Raw genomic sequence first — 14,957 nt, 5'->3', positions numbered from 1 at the left:
CTTGCACACCCCCACATTGCACACCCCCATTCCATGCACCCCCTGCACATACACGCACCCAGTGCACCCTTGCACACCCCCACATTGCACAGGCACCTTCTGCACACGCGTGCACCCAGTGCACCCTTGCACACCCCCATGTTGCACACACACATTCCATGCAACCCCTGCACATGCATGCACCCAGTGCACCCTTGCACACCCCCATCTTGCACATGCACCTCCTGCACACGCATGCACCCAGTGCACCCTCGCACACCCCCACGTTGCACACCCCCATTCCATGCAGGCACATGTTGCACACACACAGTGCACCCTTGCACACCCCCATGTTGCACATGCACATTCCAAGCACCCCCTGCATGTGCATGCACCCAATGCACCCTTGCACACCCCCATGTTGCACACCCCCATTCCATGCACCCCCATTCCATGCACGCACCCAGTGCACCCTTGCACACCCCCACATTGCACATGCACCTCCTGCACATGCGTGCACCCAGTGCACCCTTGCACACCCCCATGTTGCACACACATTCCATGTGCCCCCTGCACCCTTGCACACCCCTACATTGCACATGCACCTCCTGCACATGCACGCACCCAGTGCACCCTTGCACACCCCCATGTTGCACACCCCATTCCATGCACCCCCATTCCATGCACGCACCCAGTGCACCCTTGCACACCCCTGTGTTGCACACACATTCCATGCACCCCCTGCACACGCATGCACGCATCACACTTGCACACCCACAAGGCACAACCACACTGCACGTGCACCTTGCACACCCCCACGTTGCACACACACAGACCCCCATGCGCGAGCCCTGGGGCTGCCCCACGGCCCCGGCAGCACAACACGCTCGCTTTTGCTTTTTAATAAAAAAATCAAACGTACAAAGAGGAGGAAAATGTACAGCTGGTTTGTCTCGAAAATAAAAAAGAAGGCTCAACGTCATCAAAAGAAGCAGCAGGGCCAAGGGGGCAGTTGGTGGGGAGCGGGGGGTTCGGTGCCCCCAGCACCCGGGCGGTGGGGAGCAGGGGGATCTGGCAGCACAGGGTGGGTGCCCATGGGGTTGGCCCATCTGGGCTTGTTTTTCCCCATTTTGGAGCTTTTATGGATCCCAGTGTCACCTCCCGGGGTGACACCAGCGCTGGCTCGTTCCCACCCCTGTGGCCACATCCCTCCTCCGTACCCATATCCACATCCTTCCCTCGCCCCCCATCCCACCCCATTGCCACCTCCCACTCCACTGCCCACCACCCCGAAACGTTACTTTATATTAAAATATGTGTATTAAATTAAAAACAAAGAGAAAGAAACCTTCACATTCACTTTTCCCCCACACCCTGCCGCTCCCCCAGGGTCTCCCCACCCCATTGGCAGCTCACGCCGTGTCCCCCCCCGGCACGCGGAGCCTGTTGGCAGCATCCATGTCCCCATCAAGCTGGAGGCAGCAAGCATGGGAGCCTTCCTCCTCCTCCTCCTCCTCGGTGGTGACCCCGGGTGCTGGGGGCTCCGCGGTGCCCCCATTGAGGGGCACCTTCTCGCAGCGCTGGGTTGGGGTTGGGGGGCCGTGGGGTGCGCTGCACCCCCGCACCTTGCTCCTGGCTTTGAGCTGGTCCCGGTAGGCGAGGAGACCCAGGCAACCGGCGGCAGCCAATGTCACAGCCAGCAGCACGGTGACGGTGACAAACTGTGGCCAGTAAGACGCGCTGGGGTTTGAGGACCCCCAGGTTAACCCCTCCTCAGCCAGCCGGTCCGACTGGGGGGCTGCCCCCCCAGGCTCATGCAGCTGGTAATGAGCCACAGTCCATGTGTAGCCGTTCTCGGTGGCCTGGCACTTGTAGGTGCCGGCGGCTCCCCGCTGCATGATGATCACCAGCGTGTGGTCGGGCAGCAGCGTGGTGTCCCCCCGGGCGCCTCGGCCGCCGGGCTGCTGCCAGCTGTAGGTGGCCAGGGCGGAGGGCTGGGGGCACAGCAGGCGGACGACGGCGTTCAGCGGGGGGCTGAGCCCTGCGGAGGGAGAGCGGGTGATGCAGTGTAGCCCATGGCACACAGAACCACAGAGTGCAAGGGGTTGGAGGGAGGTGCATGTGCAATGTGGGGGTGTGCAAGGGTGCACTGGGTGCATGCGTGTGCAGGAGGTGCAGTGCAATCCCCCCGGAGCAGGAACACCCAGCTGAGGTTCCACAGGAAGGGGTCCAGGGGGTTTGAATGTCTGCAGAGAAGGAGACTCCACAACCTCCCTGGGCAGCCTGGGCCAGGCTCTGCCACCCTCACCCCCAACAAGTTGCTTCTCATCTTCCAGCGGAACCTCCTGTGTTCCAGTTTGCACCCATTGCCCCTTGTCCTGTCACTGGTGTCACCCAGCAGAGCCTGGCTCCATCCTCCATGTCCCACCGCACTCCCGCCCCATCCTGCCATGTCCCCACACTCAACTCTCTGCGGCGAGATCCTCCTGTGGCCCCCGGGCCCGGGGCATGGCCACGCTCCTCCCGCGGTGGCAGGTGCTGGCCGGGCTCCCTGTCTCAATGTCCTGCAGCCACGTGCTCCTGCAGCCGAGAGATCCACATCAGCACCCCAGTTCCCCCAACGCCCCCGTCCCACCCTCATCCCGGCCTCCCTGGCTCACGTGTCGGTGGCGGAGCCGAGGGGCTGGCAGGAGCCCCCGGGGCCGTGCCAGGCGCAGTACGGGTCCCGGGCCAGCACGCACTCGGCACAGCTCCGGTGCTGGCTGCAGTTGGCCAGCGGGACTTGCAGGACACCGCTGGAGTAGCCCACGTAGAGGACGCCCTGGGGAAAACCAGAGTGTGAGGGGTTGAAGGGCCCTGGGAAGCCCATCCAGTGCAATCCCCCCGGAGCAGGAACACCCAGCTGAGGTTCCACAGGAAGGGGTCCAGGGGGTTTGAATGTCTGCAGAGAAGGAGACTCCACAACCTCCCTGGGCAGCCTGGGCCAGGCTCTGCCACCCTCACCCCCAACAAGTTGCTTCTCATCTTCCAGCGGAACCTCCTGTGTTCCAGTTTGCACCCATTGCCCCTTGTCCTGTCACTGGGTGTCACCCAGCAGAGCCTGGGAGCGGGAGGCGCATCCCCTACCTTCCCCGGGGCCAGCAGCAGGTTCTTCACCGGCTCCGGTGTCCCGAAGAGCTGGATGCTCTCCACGATGTGGGGACCCCCAGGCAGCTCCACGGCTTTGTGCAGGAAACCCTCCGCTGTGGGGGAACACGGAACGTCACCGCATTTCGGGGGGCCAAGGGAGGGGTAAGAGGGGTGAGCAGGCGCCCTGTGTGCCCCCCCACGTAAACCCACTCGTGGCCAGGAACATGACGCGATAGGTGGCCCCTGAGACACCACGGGTCTCATCCACCGCGATGCGCGTGTAGGTGACGCCCGTCTTCACCAGCAGCGGCCGTCCCTGGGTGGGTGACACCTTCCCGTCCATCAGGAAATGATCCTTCATGAAGGTGAGGGCTCTGTCGGAGGAGGGACCCATGTAACACTGCAGGGAGAGAGAATTTGGTGCTGCGTGGGGAAGCTGAGGCACCGGGGGTTCGGGGGGAACAGGACGCGCCACCAGGCTCCCCCACACCATCGGTTTGGTGCAGATTGACCCCACCACCACCACCTCACCCCAGAGCAAAGTGGGGCAGACAAAACCCTCTCCATGGGCTCAGCGTCAGCACTCACGCTGCCGGGCCGGGGACTCATGTTGGAGCCGCTGTAGACAGTCCAGCGGGAGCTCTCCTTGTTCAGCTCCTTGTACTTGCCCTCGAACACCTCCTGCAGGTCCTCCTGGCTGTAGGCGCAGACGGCGGCGCTGCCCACCCTGCCCACCTGCCTGCGGGGACACCGGGGTGTGCGTGGGGGGCACGCAGGTCCCCGCGGCTCCCGCAGCGCCCGTGGGAGCCGGGACTCACCACTGCGAGGTGAAGACGGCGTAGAAGTCGGCACCGCCGCGGCGGCGGGGCAGGGCGAAGGCGTGATGGATGACGTTGAAGGGGAAGTGGCCGGGCTGCGAGCACACCAGCTGCGCCTTCAGGAACGTCGTCCACTTCTTCTGCAGCACCTTGTCCCCCCCGACGTCGCTCTGGGGGAGCCACGAGGATGCTCAGCCCTGGGGTTGCAGGAGCTGGGTATCACTGTTGTCCCCCGGCATCGTCCCCGCGCCCACCTTGCACACACGGGCCACCCGCGGCACCAGGAGACGCTCGAAGAAATCAAACTCATCGGCCGTCTCCTCGAAGAAGAAGTAGACCTTGTCGTCACCGGGGATGCTGAAGGAGGCCACGAAGGCGGCGTCGGCTGCGGGACATGGTCAGGGTGGGTGGGTTGGAGCGAGGGGTGGGTGCTACAGGCACCCGCTGGCATGAGGAGGGTGTGGGGGTCCCCGGGACCCTGCTCACCCGAGAGCCAGCGCAGGAAGGCGTCCGTCTTGAGCAGAGTGCGGCTGCCCAGCGAGCGGGAGATGATGGGCTCGTTGCCCTGGAAGTTGTTCATGGTGCCGGCGTAGAGCTCGCCGTCTGCTCGGGGACCAGGGGAGGTGAGCAGGGACCTGGGATGGGTGCCCACCCATAAGGAGCAGTGGCCCCGTACTCACCCACCAGCAGGGCCGTGTGGGTGTGCTGGGGGTCGAAGGGGCACTGGCCCTTCCCGTCCAGGAAAGGTTGTCCTCTGCTGTTGGACACCAGCGTGAAGTTCTCCAGGTGCTGGGGGAAAGGGGACGAAAATCAACCAGTGGAGTTCAAACAGACCCCAAATCTGCAAGAAGTGGTAGGACCTGTGGGGAAGCTGCAGTGCTCACTGCCTGCGACTGGGGAAACTGAGGCAGGACACCCGATGGACCTGGGATCCAAAATCGGGGTTTTACCACGTGCAACTGACCTGGTGGGTGAAAAGCCACTGGGAGCTGCGGTCGTGAAACACAGAGATCTATCTGGGCGGTGGGGCCACCCAGCACCCCCCATCCCACGGGACTTTCCGGGATGCAATTGTCTCCAGCATCCCCATCCCACTGGAGCTCCTTGAGCCAGGGTTTTCCGGCTCCTCACAGCAATGCCACAACAGGTGCGGAGAGCCCGTCCCCATCCCCGTCCCTCGTGGGGACACTCACGATGTAGGTGCACGCGGGGCTGAAGGCGTAAGTCCCGCAGACATAGAGATGGGTCTCGTTCAGCGCCACCAGGACGCGGATGAAGTTGAAGCACTCGGTCTGTGGGGAGCACAGAGAGAGGTGGGGGCTGAGCATCCCTGCAGCTCCGAGCGCCCTCCCAGTGCCCCCCGGTGCTGCCTCACCTCCTGGCTCTTCTTCTTAAATGCACACTCGGAGGTTTTCTCTGCTGTGGGTCCCCACATTATCTGTGAAGGGAAGGGAGAAGGTCCACAGCTGCCCAGCCTGAGTGGGGAAACCGAGGCTCAACAGAGAGCACCCCCCCCCATCCTTCCCAAGAGTGGGTGCTGCTCACCGAGGCTTTGGCGCGGATGCTTCCCGGGGTGCCGACGGCGAGGGACAGCACCCGGTCCCGTGCCCCCACGTACAGCTCCTCCTCGCTCTCGTGCAGGAGAAGGATGTCGTAGTGGGACACGTTGTCCTGGCTGAAGCGGGTCAGGGTCCGGCGAGGGTCCCCTGGCAGGAGCAAAGGGGGATGACGGGCACCAAGGGACACGCACGTGCGCCAGCGCCACCATCGTTAACCCGGGGCGGATGCAGCAACAGCTGTTGCGGCTTGTGTCACCTCTCATGGAGGAAATGGGGTGCGTTACTTGCCCCATGGCCCCCCCATCGCCATCCCTGCTTCCCCCTCCAGGTTCACACCTCCTCCCTTGCCCCTCTGGGTCCTGCTGCAGAGCTGGGAAGTCCCCAGGCTGCAAACCCCAGCGTCCCTCGCCCTCCGATGCGGCTTTTCTGTGCTGTAAGAACCGGGGTGCCCTTTGCCCTGTGCTGCTCTAGGGCCACAGGGCGATGCTCTGTTTGGGGGACGCGCCATCCCCAGGGGGGGTTACAAGCCCCCCGGGTGCCCTCAAGCACAACCAAGTGCCGCGGGCTTCTTGTTTGTCCCCGCCAGCCACCGAAACAGGGAAAAAGAAAAGGGACATTTTGCAGTTCTCAAACTGCTGCGTGGGGAAGGGGAAGTAGAAGCGCAGGCGGGGGACTCCGGGGGCACAGCCCTGCCGGGGGGGACACAGAGCCCTCCTGCCTGCCACTGCCACCCACAGCACCCCCAGAGCCATCGCTTTGCCGTTTGGGACACCCAGGCAGGACGCGGTGCCCTGCACCATGGAGGAGGCCAAATCTTCACCACCCAGGGTGGCCCTGAGCAGATCCATGGGTGCTGGGTGGGAGCCAAGACCCCTTTACCATAGCTGGGGTGTCTGGGAGCCAACCAGCCCCATCACATCTGGCCCAACACTGGTGGCCCTTCCCATCACCCCACTGCCACCAGCACCTGTCCCCAACACCATGGCTGCTGTCCCACCGCTCCAACCCCGCGTGGAACCATCGATGGGGACAACGATACAGGGACACCGCGGTGGGGCAGCTCATGAACCCCAAACACTGGGTGCTCAGCCCTGGGGGCAGATGTTCTCCCAAGGCGATGCTGTCACCCCCCAGCCCAGCTTGTCCCCATGTCCTCCCTGTCCCTTGTGCCATACTCACCGCTGGGGAAGGTGACGCGGGGCAGGGGCTCGGCACAGATCATGGCAGCCGGCATCACCACGCCGCAGAGCAGGCAGAGGGCGGCTGCGGGCATGGCGGGGGGCGGCGCGGGTGCCCCCCTCGAGGGTCGCAGCACCGTCCCTGCGGGAAGGGTGAGGGTTGGGGATGGCGCTGCCAGGGCTGCGTGTCACAGGCGGAAATGAGAGGGGGAAAGGCAGCACCCGGCGCGGCGGGGGGGCCACGGGGCGCCGGCATCGCAAGCTGTGCACGGCCCCCAAATATGGGTGAGAGCGCCTCAGTGGCACCGCAGCACAGCTGGGGATGTCCCCACGCTCGGCTGGGGTCCCCGAACCACGACCCCCCTGGCACAGGGGCATCCAGACGCTCCTGCTTTGCCCCCATGGAACCCGTCCCCATCAGGGATCCCTCTGCGTGACTCCCAGATGGGCCACAAGATCAGAGGGGTGACAAGTCAACCCGGCCCCTTTGCAGCTCGCTTTGCACCCCTTGCCCGACGCAATGAGGAAAGAGCAGCACCCCAAAAACCGCGCGGTCCCCGGGACCCCTCATGGGCAGCCACTGTGTCCCCAGCGAGAAGCATTATCGGCGAGCGGCATTATTGAGCGGCGTTATTGAGCGGCGTTACCTCTCTGACAGGTGAGGACGGAGCGGGCTCACCTGCCCCCCTGGAACATCGGTACCCGGCGGGTCCCCGGCCCCGGGGCCCTGCGGACAGGACACCCCCCCGGGCCCATGCCCAGGGTCCGGCGGCGCTGCCAGCCCCACGGCTCGGCCGCTGCGGCGCTCGCTGCCACCCAACCCAGCCCAGCCCAGCCCAGCGCGGCCCCGCCGGGGACTGGGGAACCAGAAAGTCCTGCTGGAAGAGGACGAGCCTCAGCAGGTTGGGCTGCGGGCGCCTGCTCCCAGTTCGCCTGCGCCTGCCTCCGCGGGGAGGGCGGCGATCCCGCGGGAGGGAGCTGGGACGGGAGCTGGGACGGGAGCTGGGATGGGAGCCGGGACGGGAGCAGGGATTGGAGCCGGGACGGGAGCCGGGGTGGGAGCTGGGATGGGAGCCGGGATTGGAGCCGGGATGGGAGCTGGGATGGGAGCCGGGATGGGAGCCGGGACGGGAGCCGGGATGGGAACCGGGACGGGAGCCGGGATGGGAGCCGGGATGGGAGCTGGGATGGGAACTGGGACGGGAGCCGGGATGGGAGCCGGGATGGGAGCTGGGATGGGAGCCGGGATGGGAGCCGGGATGGGAGCTGGGATGGGAGCCGGGATGGGAGCCAGGGTGCTCCGCTCCTCCAAATGGGGTGTGATGTGGGGGGAAATGGGGTGGCTGATGCTTTCATTCCCTTTCCTGCCTTATCTTTGGGGTGAGAGCAAAGGAACGTTGGGTCTACTCCTGACTGAGGATTGAGAGTGGGTTTGAGCATCGGTCGTGCAAACAGCCCCCCGGGCCGAGCATTGCCCTCCAAAAACAGCCCCCCAGGGCCGAGCATTGCCCTCCAAAAACAGCCCCCCAGGGCCGAGCATTGCCCCCCACAAACAGCCCCACAGGGCCAAGCATTGCCCCCCAGAAACAACCCCCAAGGACCAAGCATTGCCCCCCGCAAACAGCCCCACAGGGCCAAGTATTGCCCCCCAGAAACAACCCCCAAGGACCAAGCATTGCCCCCCACAAACAGCCCCCCAGGGCCGAGCATTGCCCCCCAGAAACAACTCTCTAGGGCTGAGCGTTGCCCCCCACAAACAGCCCCACAGGGTCAAGCATTGCCCCCCACAAACAGCCCCCCAGAGCCAAAAATTTCCCCCACAAGCAGCCCCCCAGGACCAAGCATTGCTCCCCACAAAGAGACCCCCAGGACCAAGCATTGTCCCCCAGAAACAGCCCCCTGGTGCTGAACCTTCCCCCACAAACAGCCCCCTGAGGCTGAGCATTGCCCCCCAGAAACAGCCCCCCAGGGCCAAACGTTACCCCCACAAACAGCCCCCCAGGGCCAAGCATTGCCCCACAGAAACAACCCCTGAGGACCAAGCACTGCCCCCCAGAAACAGCCCTCCAGGGCCAAGCATTGCTCCCCATAAATAGCCCCCCAGGACCAAGCATTGCCCCCCAGAAACAGCCCCCCAGGGCCAAGCATTGCCCCCAACAAACAGCCCCCCAGGACCAAGCATTGCTCCCCATAAATAGCCCCCCAGGGCCAAGCATTGCTCCCCATAAACAGCCCCCAGGGCCAAGCATTGCCCCCCACAAACAGCCCCTGAGGACCAAGCATTGCCCCCCACAAACAGCCCTCCAGGGCCAAGCATTGCTCCCCATAAATAGCCCCCCAGGACCAAGCATTGCCCCCCAGAAACAGCCCCCCAGGGCCAAGCATTGCCCCCAACAAACAGCCCCCCAGGACCAAGCATTGCTCCCCATAAATAGCCCCCCAGGGCCAAGCATTGCCCCCCACAAACAGCCCATAGCCCCCAGAGCCGAAGCCCTGTGTTCCCCCCATCACTACACCACATGTGGGGTACCCCAACCAGCCGAGGCTGAGGAGCACCCCGCTCTGTCGGGGTGTCCTTACCTGCCTCCCCGGGTGCCACCATCCACCCGCCGGGACCCCCAGCCCCGGGAGGGCAGCGCTGGCCCTGCCACCTCACTTGGCCAGGACAGAAAGCTCCTTGTGAGCACAGAAACTGGGTTACTCTGCCCCGGATTTCCCACTTGGCCGAGGGTTGGCTGCGAAACGGGGCCGCACGGAGGCTCGGACCGGCCGCATTGTTCTGCCCTGGGCCGCGGCCACCGGGGCGATGGAGGGGGAGGAGGGATCCTCGGTGAGGCTGAAGGCTCAGGAGACCCGTGGTGGGGTTGGGGAGAGCGTCCCCCATGGCAGGAGCCTCAAGGGTGCCCACCCTTGGGGAGCTCCGTCACAGCCCCAAAGTGTCCTGGGGACATGTGGGGACACGACAAGCTCTGTGTGGGATTTGGCGTGTGGAAGCGAGTGTCCCCAAGGGCCTCTTGGCATTGGGGGGGTTTAGTTTTCCCCGGTGTTTTGGGGTTTGCCACTTGGTCCCCTGTCCCACCTGCTCTCCAGATTCCCTCCAAGCTGCCAATAATCACTCGTCCTCCTTGCAGAGCGCGGTTTAACCTGCCCGGGGACAGACTCAGACCCAGAGCGTGAGCTTAGCAAGGCGAGACGCGACGGCACAGGGCAGGCGCGAAGTTGGTGGCCACATCAGCCCTGACCTGGGTGCCAAGACTGTCCCCATGCCTCAGTTTCCCCAGTGGTGGGGATCTGAGGTCCCAGCACAACAGTGTGGTCCCGTCTGCCCCCCACCAGGAGCATCCTGTGGCGTGGGGGGTGTGGGGATGCTTCCAATGCCCAGGCAGAAATCAGGGGCTGGGGGAGCCTGACTTGGGTGGGGGGAAGCTCCTTTGACCCCCCTGCAAAGCCTGGAGCAGGATGGGGTGGGGGGGGGGATGGAAAACAGGAGAGGGAGGGGGGATGCAGGAAGGATGTGGGAAGATGCAGGAGGGGAATCTGGGGGGTGAGGTGGGAGGTAGAGGAGGGGTGTAGGGGGTGGGGAATGCACAGGGCAGGATGCCAAGCGGGGGGGGGCAGATGTGGGGTAGAGCAAGAAGGAGGCGGGAGGATGCACAGGAGGGAACTGGGGGCGTAGAGAGGATGTGGCCGGACGCAGAGGGGATGTGGGAGGAAGAAAGGGTGCTGTGGGAGGGGTGCTGTGGCAAGGGTGCTGGCTGGGGGGTGCAGGGACTTCAGCCCCTTTGTCACTCGCGTCAGAGCTGTCGGGGAGGGTCCCCAAAACCCGCCCCGCTATGGCGACTGCTCCCAACCCCGGCCCCGCGCTCCCTCCCCGGCCCGAGGCCCCCCCAGCCCGCCCCCGTCGCGGGGCGGCGGTACCGACCTGCGGCGGCCCCGGCGGGCGGGCGGCCGGGCCGGCCTGGCGGGACCAGCATCCCTGCGGGGCCACCGGATCCTGCTCACGTCGCCATGGCTACGGCTTTACCTCGGCCGGCCGGGGCCGCCCTCCCCGCGCCGCCGCGCACGGACACACGGACACACGGACACACGGACACACGGACACACGGACCGGCTGGACAGACGGCCGGACAGCCGGCTGCGCAGCTCATGCACGGCCACGCACAGCCTTGCACACGCGTGTGCGAAGGCATGGCCGTGAACACATGCACACGCACCTCCCGGCAGATGTGCACAGACACCCCTGCGCACCCACATCTGCCCTGCCCAGCGCCTCTCTGACACATTCCTGTGCCCCCGGAACTGCATCGGGTCCCTTCGTCTCCTCTTTGCTCCCCGCTATGTGCACCGTGGCCTTCTCTGCATCCCTGGATCTGCACTGAATCCCTGCACCCCCCTCCCTGCACCCCCATCCCTGCACCCCCATCCCTGCAACCCCCATCCCTGCAACCCCATCTCTGCATCCCTGGATCTGCACTGAATCCCTGCACCCCCCTCCCTGCACCCCCAACCCTGCAATCCCCCCTCTGCATCCCTGGATCTGCACTGAATCCCTGCATCCCCATCCCTGCACCCCCCTCCCTGCACCCCCATCCCTGCAATCCCCCCTCTGCATCCCTGGATCTGCACTGAATCCCTGCACCCCCATCCCTGCACCCCCATCTCTGCATCCCTGTATCTGTATTGAATTCCTGCACCCCATCCCTGCACCCCCATCCCTGCAACCCCCATCCCTGCACCCCACATCCACACAACATCTCTGCATCCCCATCCCTGCATCCCCCATCTTTGCATCCTGGTATCTGTACTGAATCCCTGCACCCCACATCCACGCAACATCCTTACAACCCCATCCCTGCACCCCCATCTCTGCATCCCTGTATCTGTACTGAATCCCTGCACCCCCATCTCTGCACCCCATCCTTGCACCCTCATCCCTGCACCCCCATCTCTGCATCCCTGTATCTGTACTGAATCTCTGCACCCCATCCCTGCACCCCCATCTCTGCATCCCTGTATCTGTACTGAATCCCTGCACCCCACATCCACACAACATCTCTGCACCCCCATCCCTGCACCCCACATCCCTGCACCCCCATCTCTGCATCCCTGTATCTGTACTGAATCCCTGCACCCCCATCCCTGCAGCCCATCCTTACAGCCCCATCCCTGCACCCCCATCTCTGCATCCATGTATCTGTACTGAATCCCTGCACCCCACATCCACACAACATCTCTGCACCCCCCTCCCTGCACCCCACATCCCTGCACCCCCATCTTTGCATCCTGGTATCTGTACTGAATCCCTGCACCCCCATCCCTGCACCCCATCCTTACAGACTCATCCCTGCACCCCCATCCCTGCACCCCCATCCCTGCATCCCTGTATCTGTACTGAATCCCTGCACCCCCATCCCTGCACCCCATCCTTACAGACTCATCCCTGCACCCCCATCCCTGCACCCCCATCTCTGCATCTCTGTACCTGTACTGAATCCCTGCACCCCCATCTCTGCACCCCATTCTTACAGCCCCATCCCTGCACCCCCATCCCTGCACCGCCATCTCTGCATCCCTGTATCTGTACTGAATCCCTGCACCCCATCCTTGCACCCCCATCTCTGCATCCCTGTCTCAGCCCCCCGTGGCTGCTCCCCCATCCCAGCGAGCTCCGCTGGCTCTGGCCGTCCGTGCCACGTGTTTTTCGGGGGTTCCCAGAGCGGGGTTCGGGGCCCAGCCATGACGCCACCGGCAGCCGCCAGCATCCGGCCCCCAGCGGGCCGCATCTGTCCTCACACTGCCACAGCACCCACAGCACCCAATTCTGGTTGACAGTGCTTCCCCCGCCTTGAAACTTGGCTTGCACAGCAGCCTGGCCCAGCTGATGCCGGCAGATCCCACTTCTCCTTTACACCCTGTGCTCCTTCCCCTTCCCGGCCGTGGGGGAGAGGGGTGCCCTGAGCCCCGAAACGGGATCCCTCTCCATTGCTGCTTCCTCCCTCTGCAACCGCCTCCCCTGCACAACGCCAGCGTGCACTTTGTCCCCAGCCTGCCATTGCAAAACTGCACGGGGCACCCAGGGAAGGCGCCAGCCCTCCTGCTGGGTGCAGCGAGCTGGCATCGGGCCCTTTCCATCCCGCACCGGTGGCCTCTGCCCTGCCCAGGGCTGGGGAGTGAACCCCCGTGTCCCCCCAGCTGCTCCCCGCTTTTTGCTGCTCCAGTTCCCACGGGGCTTGGGAGCCTTTGCCCCGGAGCTGTAAGGAGCTTGTACCTGCCGGCACTGGGGGCTTAACCGCAGCCTGCTGGGGGGGTCAGAGCTGCCCCGGCTTCCTCCCGCCCCAGAAGCCGAGCTGCAGCCCCCCACCCCTGCATGGTCCCCCCGAGGGTGCCCTGTGGGTGTCCCACAACATGCAGCACCTCGGGGTGCAGCCCTAGGGGGTGGCAGCAGGCACGAGCCCACATCTTAAACCACCCTTGGGATTAGTGGGGCAGCCTGACCTTAATCCCCCTGGGCATGCAGGGGCCTGAAGGGGCCCAGTGAGGGGCTCACAGGGTCCTCAGCACCCGCTCGGCCCGGCCTGGTAAACCCTGGGGGCTGCCAGGCGTCGCGGTGAGTTCTGCCACAGATGCTCTTGTGCGTGGTCCCCCTGGGCCGTGTGAAGTCCCCATAGGGGGGTGCAAGGTCCCCATGGGGCTGTGCAGGGAGCCTATGGGACCTGCATGGCACACATGGGCTGTGCAAGGTCCACATGGGATGTACATGGTCCCCATGGGCTGTGCAAGGTCCATTGGGATGTACATGGTCCCCATGGGCTGTGCAAGGTCTACATGGGATGTACATGATCTCCATGGGCTGTACAAGGTCCATAGGGGTTGTACATGATCCCCATGAGCTGTGCCAGGTCCACATGGGATGTACATGGTCCCCATGGGCTGTGCAAGGTCCACATGGGATGTACATGATCCCCGTGGGCTGTGCAAGGTCTACATGGGATGTACATGATCCCCATGGGCTGTGCAAGGTCCATGTGGGATGTACATGGTCCCCATGGGCTGTGCAAGGTCTACATGGGATGTACATGATCCCCATGGGCTGTGCAAGGTCCATGTGGGATGTACATGATCCTTAAGGGCTGTGCAAGGTCCCCATGGGCTGTGCAAGGTCTACATGGGATGTACATGATCCCCATGGGCTGTGCAAGGTCCACAGGGATTGTACGTGATCCTTATGGGCTGTGCAAGGTCCATGTGGGATGTACATGATCCCCATGGGTTGTGCAAGGTCCATGTGGGAAGTACCTGGTCCCCATGGGTTGTGCAAGGTCCCCATGGGATGCACATGGTCCCCATAGGGCTGTGCAGGGACCCCACAGGTCATGCAAGCCATGGGGCACTGAGCATGGCGAAGGGGCACAGAGCAGCGCCGACAGCTCAGCCCTTCCCCAGCACGACCTGGCCCTGCCGCTGCCCGAACGCCTGGGTCCCGTGGGGGTGCGGGAAGGACCTGTGACACGTCCCCTTGCCTGCTGACCCAATTTCTCCCCCCAGCGTGGCTGCACAGGAGCACGAGGTCCCAGCAGTGCGGTTGGCTTCCCCCAGCCATTCAATAACACGCTATTTTGGGCACAACCTCATGACTTTCGGGGCTCGAGGTCAGGCTGGATTCCCACCTTGGGGCCAGACGTGGCGCAGAAGGGACACGGGACACGCTGCAGCTCCTTGGCATTGCCGGTTATGCGGGGTACCCGTCCCGGCCTTGCACCCCTGGGCTGGCAGAGAGATGGGGGGCAAACGTGGCACAGGGATGGGCAGCACTGGGGCCGGCGCGTCCCCTGCAACCCTGCGAGCACCCACCTGTGACCCCCCATCCTGGGAGGGAAGCTGGGGGCCTCACTGGATCCCCCCAAGCGGCTCAAAGCGGGAAGGTGGCAGCGGTGCCCAACAGACCCTTTGGCACCCCCTGCCCTTGCAAGGCTCAGCCTTGCTGGCACCCAAGTCTGGGGTGATGTGACCCCATGTGGTTGGGGATTCCAGGCATCTGGGGGGGGTGATACCCCCAGGATGGGCACCCGGGCACCTACCTGGCTGTGGCTGCGCCGCGGCCACCGCCCGTGCTCCCTCACATCGCGGCTCCCCAGCGCTGTGCCTGGCAAAGCCGATTACTCGCCGGCTTTATGGCTCACTCCTCTCCCCAGCATCTCCTCCCACATGGCTCCAGCGCCTGGCACGGCCCCTGGTGGGCGCGGAGGTCCCCGGCAAGGAGCCGGGGCCATCCCCATGGTGGGAGGAAAGGGGTG

The 14,957-nt window shown here is 64.5% G+C and overlaps 1 protein-coding gene across 4 annotated transcripts; it reads right to left on the bottom strand.

The window, feature by feature from the left end:
- Window positions 1-1,366: 1,366 nt before the first annotated feature.
- On the bottom strand, window positions 1,367-14,791 carry SEMA4A (semaphorin 4A). Of its 4 annotated transcripts, none has more exons than XM_071800403.1 (15): window positions 14,742-14,791; window positions 6,665-6,805; window positions 5,472-5,632; window positions 5,302-5,364; window positions 5,120-5,218; window positions 4,607-4,715; window positions 4,413-4,529; window positions 4,181-4,311; window positions 3,927-4,096; window positions 3,697-3,847; window positions 3,319-3,508; window positions 3,106-3,221; window positions 2,640-2,800; window positions 2,447-2,559; window positions 1,367-2,020 (listed from the first exon to the last, which is right to left on the bottom strand). In XM_071800403.1, the coding sequence occupies exons 2-15, from the start codon at window positions 6,756-6,758 to the stop codon at window positions 1,392-1,394; spliced, it is 2,304 nt and encodes a 767-aa protein (XP_071656504.1). In that variant the 5' UTR covers window positions 6,759-6,805; window positions 14,742-14,791; the 3' UTR covers window positions 1,367-1,391. The 4 variants fall into 4 exon arrangements, with proteins under 4 accessions (XP_071656504.1, XP_071656502.1, XP_065713610.1 ...); XM_071800401.1 differs by lacking the exon at window positions 14,742-14,791 and adding an exon at window positions 10,878-10,983; XM_065857538.2 differs by lacking the exon at window positions 14,742-14,791 and adding an exon at window positions 10,586-10,749.
- Window positions 14,792-14,957: the final 166 nt, after the last annotated feature.

Source organism: Patagioenas fasciata, chromosome 30 (assembly GCF_037038585.1).
Source record: "Patagioenas fasciata isolate bPatFas1 chromosome 30, bPatFas1.hap1, whole genome shotgun sequence".
Taxonomy (NCBI): Eukaryota; Metazoa; Chordata; class Aves; order Columbiformes; family Columbidae; genus Patagioenas; species Patagioenas fasciata.
This window is presented reverse-complemented; position numbering and strand designations above follow the sequence as displayed.